At 37.6% G+C, this 11,153-nt stretch overlaps 3 protein-coding genes across 9 annotated transcripts in view; 2 read left to right on the top strand and 1 right to left on the bottom strand.

The window, feature by feature from the left end:
• The window catches only part of Srrm234 (Serine-arginine repetitive matrix 2/3/4), a 15,610-nt gene extending 8,910 nt beyond the window's left edge, over positions 1-6,700 (bottom strand). For 2 of the 6 annotated variants that reach the window (XM_018031780.2, XM_018031782.2), the window contains exons 1-4: positions 6,126-6,618; positions 5,458-5,699; positions 5,053-5,157; positions 363-641 (exon numbers count right to left, since the gene is read on the bottom strand). In XM_018031780.2, the coding sequence (XP_017887269.1) occupies positions 363-641; positions 5,053-5,157; positions 5,458-5,687 (614 nt within the window). In that variant the 5' untranslated portion in view covers positions 5,688-5,699; positions 6,126-6,618. Of the gene's footprint in view, positions 1-362; positions 642-1,093; positions 1,345-2,169; positions 3,898-5,052; positions 5,158-5,457; positions 5,700-6,125; positions 6,620-6,640 lie in introns of those variants that run through there. The other 4 variants (XM_026817163.1, XM_018031783.2, XM_018031781.2 and 1 more) reach the window with 4 other exon arrangements.
• O-fut1 (O-fucosyltransferase 1) lies at positions 6,666-9,193 on the top strand. 2 transcript variants are annotated; one of them, XM_018031786.2, is made up of 7 exons: positions 6,666-6,813; positions 6,945-7,090; positions 7,195-7,310; positions 7,375-7,498; positions 7,563-7,927; positions 7,998-8,234; positions 8,315-9,193. In XM_018031786.2, the coding sequence occupies exons 2-7, from the start codon at positions 6,982-6,984 to the stop codon at positions 8,516-8,518; spliced, it is 1,155 nt and encodes a 384-aa protein (XP_017887275.1). In that variant the 5' UTR covers positions 6,666-6,813; positions 6,945-6,981; the 3' UTR covers positions 8,519-9,193. The 2 variants fall into 2 exon arrangements, with proteins under 2 accessions (XP_017887275.1, XP_026672965.1); XM_026817164.1 differs by lacking the exon at positions 6,666-6,813 and having other exon boundaries at positions 6,830-7,090.
• A 49-nt stretch (positions 9,194-9,242) lies between these two features.
• DCTN2-p50 (dynactin subunit 2) overlaps positions 9,243-11,153 on the top strand; it is a 2,397-nt gene continuing 486 nt past the window's right edge. Inside the window, exons 1-9 of the mRNA XM_026817115.1 lie at positions 9,243-9,278; positions 9,524-9,595; positions 9,665-9,798; positions 9,871-9,982; positions 10,045-10,196; positions 10,276-10,522; positions 10,590-10,766; positions 10,866-10,968; positions 11,042-11,148. Of these exons, the coding sequence (XP_026672916.1) occupies positions 9,243-9,278; positions 9,524-9,595; positions 9,665-9,798; positions 9,871-9,982; positions 10,045-10,196; positions 10,276-10,522; positions 10,590-10,766; positions 10,866-10,968; positions 11,042-11,148 (1,140 nt within the window). The remainder of the gene's footprint in view (positions 9,279-9,523; positions 9,596-9,664; positions 9,799-9,870; positions 9,983-10,044; positions 10,197-10,275; positions 10,523-10,589; positions 10,767-10,865; positions 10,969-11,041; positions 11,149-11,153) is intronic.

Raw genomic sequence — 11,153 nt, 5'->3', positions numbered from 1 at the left:
GGGGGGGGGGGGGGGGTTAGGACAGGAGCTACTACAGGGGGATGCCCGTTCGGTCTTGAAGCCTGGATTCGTACGAACAAGTTCCGTGCTTAACAAACGCGTAGAATTCATTATCATTACATTGTACTGTAATTATTGAGTGCGTATCGCTACTATTGTATAGTAAGCTGTATAGTATACCGTTACAGTACTACTGCTACGATATATCATACAGCGTGTATCCGATTTTTGATAAGTACATTACAGTACAATGTAATGATACGATTAATAAAACTGCATCCATCTATTGCGAGTCTTCCTCTGTTATCTGAGAGATCGAATCCAGCCTCCATTGACACGTGCACCATTACGTTGTCTTTTACCTTTCCTTCTTGTGCTTCTTCCCCTTTTTCTTTTTAATCGCGCTACTGGAGCGTTTCCGTTTCTTTTTCTCTGGGGCGGCCGTGGTGTCCGGCGCTGGACTCGGAGTCCGCACAAGTTCGTACACTTTGCTAGCAGCAGCTCTCGCCTCCGCTTCGCGCGCGTGCCTCTCCGGATCTAGGCTACTTCCCTCCACGAAGAACTCCGATATACCGAACGCTTCACGTAGCTTTGCATTCTTTTCTTGCTGCGCTTCGGCGATCTGATGCGTCTCACGTACACTGCAAGAAAAAATTCATGTTCCCGGTTATTCCACGCGTTACAAAATCAATGATAAAAAAAATCCTGTCTACTCAATTACAAGTCGAGTCTTATGCTGAATAAAATTATGTAATCAATGCTAAGATTTAGAAAGTGAATTGTAGGCATACAATTCTGTAATTCGATCTGTATAAACCATATGCGAACAAGACGATTCCGTGTCCACACGGAATGTGTACCAAGTTATCGCAAAATGAAACACGTGGGCGACAGAAGTATTCCGCGAAAAACTATGATTTTTATCATCCGTCAACTTTAGAAGTCACTTTCGCAGAGAACATCTTGTTCACGAACTCGAGAAAAATCCAATCGATGCGATATCGAGCCGGGCATAAAAATAAACAGACACTGTGACCCATTTCGACGTTTCTTCAGAACACCGTCACCGATAGGAATACCAAGAGATTCATACCGCGTCGAGATTTTCACAGTCATCGTTTCACTAATCGCCTCGGTTCCTGTGAATTTTACGAGCAACTAGCATCGGCGATAGGAAACGATAAGGGACAAGCTGATCGGCGTAATCCTCGATGATGCCGCGACGGACGTCGGGTGATGCGGTAAACCAGGTGACATAACACTGAGAAGAGTGGCTATGAAACCGAGGAGGAATCGTGGCGGCCCCACTTCAACCCCGCGAATGAAAAGCAAGCTAGAGACCGGGGCCGACCGAGCCACCCCTACGCCAACACTCCAGGGCGGATCAATACAATCCAGCTGTTCTCTTTTCTGCTATCCCTTTCGCGCCGCTAGTCGCCAGCTACACGCTCGAATTCAGCAGCCAATCGCGGGGGCAATCCCGAGACCATAGGTCAATCGGTGAAATAATTTTCGTTTACGAGACCGGGATTGTGTACCCGAAATCTGCATTAACACGAGTTCACGTCTCTTTTAAGTTAAATTAAAACTACTACAAAAATTCAAATATCGTTTGAAAAAGTTAAAACAATTGCTTTGCGTATATTAGTAAAATCTTTATAAATGAAAAATTGTTTATGGCACACGTCAGATGATTTTATGCTTGCGGTGCACGTTAAAGGGTGACACTTGTTTACAGGGAAATGTTTCCCTTTCGCAACGGATTAGGGAGTCAACAATATGAGTCACCCAGAACGAAACACGGAGGGACGCTTTTGCCTTTTTAATCCGCTTCAATCCCTAACATGCTTCATCAAAATTTTAAATTCTCGTGTTTTTTAGCTCTCTGTAAACACGAGAATAGAAAATAGATTTATAAAAGTAGTAAAATACCGAATGTCTCTGTACAACAGGTAGAGATAATCTGCGGTCATAGAAACCCAGTTCTCGAGCATGGACATGGGTACAGTAAAAAAATTAAAAAAATTGAAACAGTGTAAGTTACATGAAACAACTTACTTCGTTCAGCCAAGGAACCCGGAGTTGTCTAATCTAAACGCGGTTCGAACGGTGAACAATAATTCAATAAACGAAGGAGAACGGTTTAACAACAGTTTTAGACAAATTCACCTGACGACGGAGCGCATGTTGCTGCGCCGTCCGGCGAGAAGGTGGAGTTGAATGCGTTGACAACAGCAACAATGCTGCCGTATCTGCAGCTGTCCACGCTTCTTCCCATTAGCAGCTTGCAATTTCCGTTTTCGCGATCGTTTCATCACCTTCTGTCGATCCAGAAAGAAATTCCCTCGCCATAGCGTCTCGAAGAAAGCTCGGCCGTCGGCAGGACCTCGCCCGCGAGCTGGTTTCACCGGAGCTACCGTCACGGACATAGTCATTTCTTGAATCCTAATTACTGATGCGAACAAATTCTCCTCGTTGTTTTTTAAATCAGAATTTTATTTTCAATTAAGTTTCTTGATCCCTTCATTGAAATATATTTGGATGATGTTTTTCTAAATCTCCTTCACATGTGAATTTTACGTGATTGTTACAAACGTTTCCAAATTATATACTCTATATTAATATATAGGATTTATGTGTCGTGTATTTATCTTCTTCAGCGGATAATTTCATTAGCTTGAACGTTTAATTTCATTGGCCCCAAAGACAAGTTACGGGCCTGAATAATTAACCAGCGGTAATTAGGCGAGCATTAAGCAGCATCGGCCGCTAATTTACGCTAAGAAGCTCTGCCGGTTGGGCCTGCAAGTAGCTCGAATGCAGGCTTAATCCTTTTCTCTGGGCTGGCTTTGATAGTTTAGGCGGCCGGATGAGGGATGAGGGTTGCAGGCGAAGATAATGGCTTCCTCCCCCGATTACACGAGCACCGTGTTCAGAGATTTTGCCATCCTACCAAGAACAATCATCCGGCTGCGATGATGAAAACTGTCGCTTTTCATCATTTTCTACCCTTTTATATCTCCTCTTTTTCTCTCCCTCTCATTGTCAGAACTTGATCGATTGTTTCCCCGAATCCGTTCAGACATTTTTCCATTTTTTTTTCATTTCAATTTCGATTTTTCAGTTTAACTTTTGTATCTTCTATTTAATTAATAAAACGTATATAGCTGCATAGTATACATATATTCTTAGTCGATCTTGTAAGAATATAGTAATATGTCGTAGTTTTATTCTAGCTTAGAGACTAGGGAAGACTTTGTATCAGGCACACTATAATCGCCGCGCTTCGACCCATACGCTGGACGTACCGAGGCCAAAGCAAGGACGTCTTAATTAATTATTGTCGATTTATCGACTTGGAGACACATGGATTTTAATATGATAGAAAAATTTCCGCACGGATTCCTTTCATGTTTCTATGTCTTCGTGTGCATCTTTCGTCCCTCTTCGTTCTCTGTTTTCTTTGATCCTTTTCAATTTCTTCGAATGTAAAGGATGTATATATACGAGACACGTTTCCACGAATTACAATCGAAACCTTGGTTCAATTATTCGTTTTGTTCTCTCGAATCCAGTATACGTACCTCGAACTTGCACTTATCACTTACAGTATACTTAAAACATAGTATAAGATATATTTATATTTATATATATATATATATAATTATCTGTATAATTATTTATGCGCTAATGGAAGACTTTTGTGATTTGTATGTTGCGAGCGTGTTACGAAATCGTTACATGTTCCCTCCCTTTTCGATCTTTTTTGTGTTTCGTTTTCTCCCGAGTGCTTTTTCGATTATTAGCCGACGGTTCGTGTACTCGACGAGAGTCGACGACGCGTAGCGTCGCAACGCCGGTCCATTCTCGCACTGAGAAGGAAGGAGTCGAGTACGAGAGATGCTGGGATAGAGCTCTCCCTTCTCTCGACTCTCGCGTATCTCTGTTTCTCTTTCTGTGCAACCCCGCGTATCGGCCTCCCTTTTCGTGGGTGGCGCCGGCGCCATGGGGTACGTCGATATCGGCCGCGTAATACCCCTGAAAGCGAGCCCGAAAGAAGGAATGCGGCCACCGTACTCCACCCTCCAATAATATTGGGTTTAACGGGAATCTGAGGTACCGATCAGAAGCAGCCGCCTTCGACATTACGTTTACGGAGTATTCATACGACGGGGTCTATCCGGAAATCGAAATGATTTCCGTAGGGGATCTGTGATCTTCAGCGGCTGAACGCGGGCAATTCAGTGCCGTCGTTATCCGAAATGCAAGGTACGGTAAAAACAGGTAAAAACTGGATGCCTCAGTAGGCCCCGGCCAACAATACAGGTCAAATCCCGTGTTATTTAGGTTCATGTAGCTCGTGTTTGAAGAAACGAGTGGTCGAGAAGTCGTCAATTTTATTAAATTATGTAACTTCTCGGCACATCGTTGCCTTAACCATCCGGTACTTGAACTTAAATAACAGGGGATTTGACCTGTGTTGTTGGCCAGAGCTTACTGAAGCAGCTAGTTTTTACGTGTTTTTATCCTACCTTGCATTTCGAATTACGACGGCAGTGAATTGCCCGTATTGAGCTGCTAAAAATCACAGATCTCCTAAAATAATGACGACATAAAATGTGATTATTTCCAGGCGAACTCCATAGTGTGACTCGATGTGATCGCGGCAGCTTATTTAATTTTGGCTCAATTCGCTGAATTCTGATCCCTGAATATTTTTGAAATGTGTTTTACCATGGGAGTCTACGTCGCATAGCGACGAAATTTTTAATCTAACGTAATTTTAATTAGGCTATCAAGATACCTTTTTCTAAATCAATTTTAACTACTTTAAAATGAACCCGTTTTCAGAACCTTATTCAGAAAAAGTTTGTGAAACCAGAAATTCGGTTTCGTTTTATCTATGCACCGATATGCAGTTTCGCAAAATAAAATTTATCATGCAACACAATTTACTTCAAACTGCAGTTTGTCTGATGTGCTCATTCAAATATTCCATTCAAGTTTTAAGCATAACACAAATATGTAGAGTCAAGGATAAAGTGTACTCACTTTACGCGGCCAAATTCATCTCTAGGTATCGGTGGCTTGGCGTCTGTTCCCATTAACATGGATCTGTACGATTCTACTTTCTTTGTCACTTCTTCGGATGTAAATCTGTAAAACAGAATAGAAAATTGACTAAATAAGAAATCTTGAATTCGTTGTACCATAGTTGGCAAGCCAGCCAAGAAGTACGTTTCATAGAAAGAATATATTGAAGCCAAATGTAAACCAAATCCAATTGAAGCTCAGAATCTCATTTAGTGTTAGATTCCAGAAATCAATGAAGCTTCACACTTATTCTATATATATACATTGTATTTAAATTCATTTAAGGAAGAAAACATTCCTCTATTTCATAAACAGTTGTGTTCAAAAGCTATAATAACTAAATAAACGAATCAATTAATTTACCCTTGTTCCTCCAAAATATCTGCCAGTTCTGCACATTTAACTTCGACCTTTCTTTTTCTAACATGATCAAGAATCTCCTTGTTGGGTTGCTTATTGAGTTGTTCTAATTTTCCTTCGTCAGTTTTGTATGTGACTTTATCTTTCGTCTTACGTACAATTGCCCAATTCCTTTGGACATGTCCATTCGTTCCAGAACCACGAGGTGTTTGTAATCCAATTCCATTGTACATTTTGGATTATACCTGCAAGCACGTAATGTATAAAATAGTTAGAGAAATATATTCATTATCAATAGGTATATGAATACTTGAATTGGATATGAGAGAAGAAAATTAAAAAGATGTGTCTATACATAATACAGATTAATAAGCATTTTAACAATGAATGACAGTAAGTGCTCGATAGGCATAGTGGTCTCATTTAGAAACGTGAATAAAGATCATATACAACGGGGTCGCGACATATCACGGTAGAATTCTTTCAAGTTTCCAACGTCGGATCTTAACTAAATCAGATGAATCGACCAACGACCTAAGACGATTAAATTAATAAATCCGGAGGGAGCGGGAAGGTAGGTTAGAATAGAATACACGCAAATCAATTATCGATCCGGCGAATGCTGCGCAAATTACACGGGCAAACGTTTCACATTAATTGTGGAATATTACCTTTGTATTAACAGCGTTACGCCATTCACGTAATTCCCGATTTCTCTCGTCCACAAGTGGTAATGATTACTTCTCTAAATAAAAAACACAACGAGCACCGCGATCACACCGCGATTTCCGTGACGTTACCGTTTCATGCGGCACCCTCGCGACGCGCCGTACGGCGGCGCTACTATTTTCATAAGCGTAGGACGCTAAATAATTATGAAATGGAAAAACCGTCCACCGGTAGTGCACTTTATAAACGATTGAAGATATACTTATTAGCTCTTCAGTGAATCGTATTGAATGTATCGAAGATAAGAATAAGATTAACTCTTTTTAGAAGTGATACATGATACACTCTCTAGAACTAGACTACACCGATTACACTGAGCTCACTGAGCGAACAGTACTGAGTACACGGTTACCTGTATAAGTATGAGTACTGAACTAACCAAAACTAACTGTACCGAGAAAGCGAGAACCGCGAGAACTGAGTGAGTAGTGAGCAGTAATAAGTGAGTAGTGAGTACCTAAGATGAGTACCAGAGTACGGAGCGCTGAGCGTACGTCCCGTATGGTATGAGTTGGTATGAATACGGAGCGTAATGTGTATTGTGTTGAGGAATTTCAACTACAGCGCCGTTCGTTGAGGAATAGTAAAACTCAGGATTCATTTATAAGATACATGATCCAAATTTTGAAAGTAGGTATTTCTAGATTTTCAGTAATCTAAGCACGTATCCATAGCAATAGAGGAAGTGTATGAAAACGAGAACATAATTTGCATAATTATTAGACAGAATTGTGCATCATAATCTGTATTGTATGTTACAGATAGATAAATAAAGTAAACCGGAGAAACTCAATCGTAATGTGCAGTATTTTTTTCTTTCTCCTTTTATTAACCAAATTTTATAGCACATGTTGCGAGGATTTTGATATCGATATAAATGGATACATTGTTTATTGTCCTTGTATGGGTAAGATTTTAATAGCTTTGTTTATATAAGTATTATAGTGTAATGCGATATGCAAATATCTAGTATTAGATTATTTATATTATTAATGTAACCATGCCTCTTAGGACGTTTTGGAAACCAAGCAGATCATTTCTTAGGTGCTTTAGGATTTGCTAAAGCACTAAATCGTACTTTAGTTTTGCCACCATGGGTTGAGTACAAAACTGGAGAAACTAGATCTGTTAGTATACAATAACATTTAAGGAAATAAATATATTTTTATAATTCAATATATCGTATTTCAGATACAAGTTCCTTTTGATGTATATTTTAACGTTTCACAAGTGCAAAGTTGCCATAAAGCAATGTTAATGAAAACCTTTGTACAAGCTATAGCACCCAAAATATGGGAACCTAAGGAAAGAGTATGTAAGTCTTGAGTGTTAAACTGAAAAGACAAAAACATTTTTTTGAAACCTATCGCTTCTTACAGCTTTTTGTTATTCTGCACGTGGAAAGGGAGATTCTTGCAATGCTAAAGAAGGCAATCCATTCGGTCCATTTTGGGACACATTTAATATAGATTTTGTGAAGTCAGAATTTTATGGCCCTCTTCATTACGACGTGTATCACACGGACATGGCGATGCAATGGAGAAAACGATATCCTGCATTGAACTGGCCAGTTTTAGCATTTACAGGTGCACCTGCTAGTTTCCCTGTGCAATTAGAAAATAAAAAATTGCACAAATGTCTAGAGTGGAATACAGACATACTGAATAAGGCAAAAACATTTATAAAAGAGAAACTACCGAAGGGAGCATTTATAGGAATTCATTTGAGGAATGGAATTGATTGGGTACCAACTTATGTGTGTTTATTACGGATCTTCTATTTCATTGTTTCCAATATATTTCTATCGTCTGTAGGTTCGTGCTTGTGAATTCATATCGAGTACACCAAATCTCTTTGCTGCTCCTCAATGTCTAGGATATCGAAATGAACGTGGAAAAGCAACGTCCGCTATGTGTCTACCATCATTCGATTTAATAGTACGTCATTTGAAACGTGTTATTCGCAATAGTAACGACGTCAAATCAGTGTTTGTAGCATCTGATAATAACTATATGATTGAGGAACTGACCAAAGCCTTGGCGCGCATGGAAGTACGCATACTTAATTAATATATATAAATATGCAATATGTATAAAAACATTTATAAAACTTCAATGAACATTCTTCGCAGGTACCAGTTTTTAAACAAGATTCGCCTGCATCACCTCATTTAGATTTAGCCATTCTCGGTAGAGCGAATTATTTTATAGGCAACTGCATTTCTTCATACTCAGCATTTGTTGCGAGAGAACGGGAAATTAAAGGATATCCCACATATTTTTGGGGCTTCCCTACAGAAAGAGCTTCACTGTCGATTATGCATGAAGAATTGTAATTGGTGTAATCAAATATTTTATACTCATTCCTTCATTTACTCGTAATCTATTGAGTAGAGACTATAATTACTTAAATTATTATTCTTTTTATACACTGTATACCACAATTTTGTATACATTATTTTTGACTGTGCTTTATAAAGACAGTCTTATAAAATGAAATATGTTCAACTGTATTTGTATGTAAATACCACTTTTGATAAATGTCAATGTTGACTCTGAGAATGGATGAAAATATGAGAATATAAAGACTCCAATAGCTTCTAAGCATCATTCACTGCTAACTATAAATCCTATAATACATGTTAATGTCCTTCTGCATGAAACAGTTTAATTCATCAAATATATAGTAAATGAAACTTATTGTGAAAGAAGAGAAAGAATTGATCTGTTATATATTTTCAAATAACATTTATTTTTATTAATGTTTGAATACAACTTTTTTCGTATTCAAAAAAGCCACTTCTTGCTATGATACTACCTCTTACAGAAAGGTATCGCTAAAGTCGAACGAAACTATAGCACACTATAGGCATGTATAACAGGTGCTGCAAGGTGCTGTTGCTGTTCGTCTATCGTTGTCAATCTGTAATATATTTGATCTAACGATTAAGATTTCGTAGATATAATATTCTGCTGTCAATCATTGTTAAAATACAGAGTTTTTTTGATTATCCATATTGATTTAAATACCACCAATATTTCCCAATTCAATCGTGAAAAATGGCTAATCCTAAGTATGCCGATTTACCTGGCATCGTAAGTATTTCTTCACATCTAATGTCAAAGTTATGTCAATCCCATACTGTTACTAATAGAACGCGTTGTTGCCATAAATTAAAAGTGACACATCTAAAATATGTAAATTCTGATTAAATTGAAGACTTGATATAACTTATTGTACAACGTTATGTATTAAATTGACATATATATAATGAGCTGATTTAAAGTTACTGTTATGTGCGTATAGTTGTGACAAGATTTCTCTTTAATATTTTGTTTAGGCATATGATCAGGTTGATGTCTATGAGACTACTGATTTACCGGAATCAGAACAATTTCAACTTTACCCCGAGGTAAAATCTTGTTGCATTCATTACATCGTTTCTCCATTTAGTTAGCATTGTTATTGTTTTTATTTTTAGGATGAGACTGATTCTATAGAGACGTTACATATTAGTGCCAGTGAAGCATTTAATAAGTTTAAAGGTAAACATATCGTTAATAAGGGAGCTGATTTTTCAGACCGAATATCACTCAAACCAAGGACAGGCTATAAGTAAATTGCTTTAACAAATAAGTAAATAGAAAATATGAGTTGCATACTTCGGATTAATATTAAAAATTCTAGATTTGGAAATTGGGAACTACTTGGAGAAGGAGAGAATGAAACTCCTATCCAAAAATATCAACGTTTGCAATGTGAAGTTAAAGACTTGTATGAAGAAGTGAATACTTTGAAGGTACAAATATACATTACAATTTATATATAGATATTATTACTATATTTGTGTTTTGGAAATAGGAAAAAGCAAAAGATGAAGAAGTGAAATCTGTAGCTGATATTATTTCTCAAGTGCAACTTTTAGCAAAGCAATTAGATACCTTGAAACTAGAGGAATGCTTGGGTCCAGATCTTATTGCAACCCTGTCAGATCCACAAGGCATGAGGATGAAGTAAGATTGCTCATAAGTACGAATTTGTAATAATTAAGCTCGTGTAAGTAATGATTAATTTTATCAATGAATATTCTAGACAATTGATATCACAAATAGAAGCATTCAAGCAAACCAGTATTCCTACTTCTGAAACTGTTCCAAAAGCAGAGATTACAAAAGATGATAAAACAAGTGAATCAGGTGTACTTAAGTATCAGATGATGTATCTTCCAGAAAAGGCAAGAATGCAGGAAACGGCCAGAATCGCAGTACTTGAACAGAGGCTTTGCAGCTTAGAAACTGTTATCGGAACGACTAGCGACAAGCTATCGAAATTTTCACAGGTATAATGTGACTATAGTCAGTGATGAAAGTTAGTTTTACAAATAAGTAGATAACTTTTATTTGTAGAATCTTAAAGGTCAAGGAGTGATAGAATCTCTTCAAGAATTGGGAGCCAAAGCTGCATTGTTAGATACTTACCAAATAGACGTGGCCGAAACTCGATTAGCTGCTTTAATCCATAGAATGGATAACATTGCACAGAAGAAAACTGCGTTAGCATTAGATTCGGAACAAGAGCAAAAAGCAAGTTTACTTTTATGATTAATGTAAAAGAATAACGTTTAAAAAATTATGTACGTAAAATCAATTTTATGACATCTATTTAACTAAAATTACTTCCAGATTTCGGAAATGTATGATATTATGAAACAAACAGAAACGATGTCACAAATTCTACCCCAAACCGTAAACCGAATGTTAGCCTTGAACAGTATTCATCAACAAGGTATGATTCTTGAATATAATAATTACGAAACGGTTCTTCTAAGGACGTAACTTTATATTAAATATTGTTTTAGCTGCTACGCTGAACAAATCACTAGCGCGTTTGGAAGAATTAGAAACGCAAATAACTTCTGATTTGGAAAGCAACAAATCTCTATTGAAAGGAGTACAAGAAAGCTTTGCATC

This window comes from Ceratina calcarata, unplaced genomic scaffold (genome assembly GCF_001652005.2).
Source record: "Ceratina calcarata isolate Rehan_Ccalc_2016 unplaced genomic scaffold, ASM165200v1 scaffold557.2, whole genome shotgun sequence".
Lineage (NCBI taxonomy): Eukaryota > Metazoa > Arthropoda > Insecta > Hymenoptera > Apidae > Ceratina > Ceratina calcarata.
Note: the sequence above shows the minus strand (reverse complement) of the source record. Positions and strands in the feature narration are given on the sequence as shown.

Excerpts from the sequence above, each read along its gene's own strand:
- O-fut1 (XM_018031786.2), top strand. The coding sequence starts at position 6,982 with ATGTGCAGTATTTTTTTCTTTCTCCTTTTATTAACCAAATTTTATAGC. Across the intron at positions 7,499-7,562 it reads GGAACCTAAGGAAAGAGTAT|CTTTTTGTTATTCTGCACGT; the intron begins GTAAGTCTTGAG and ends CGCTTCTTACAG. Across the intron at positions 8,235-8,314 it reads AAGCCTTGGCGCGCATGGAA|GTACCAGTTTTTAAACAAGA; the intron begins GTACGCATACTT and ends CATTCTTCGCAG.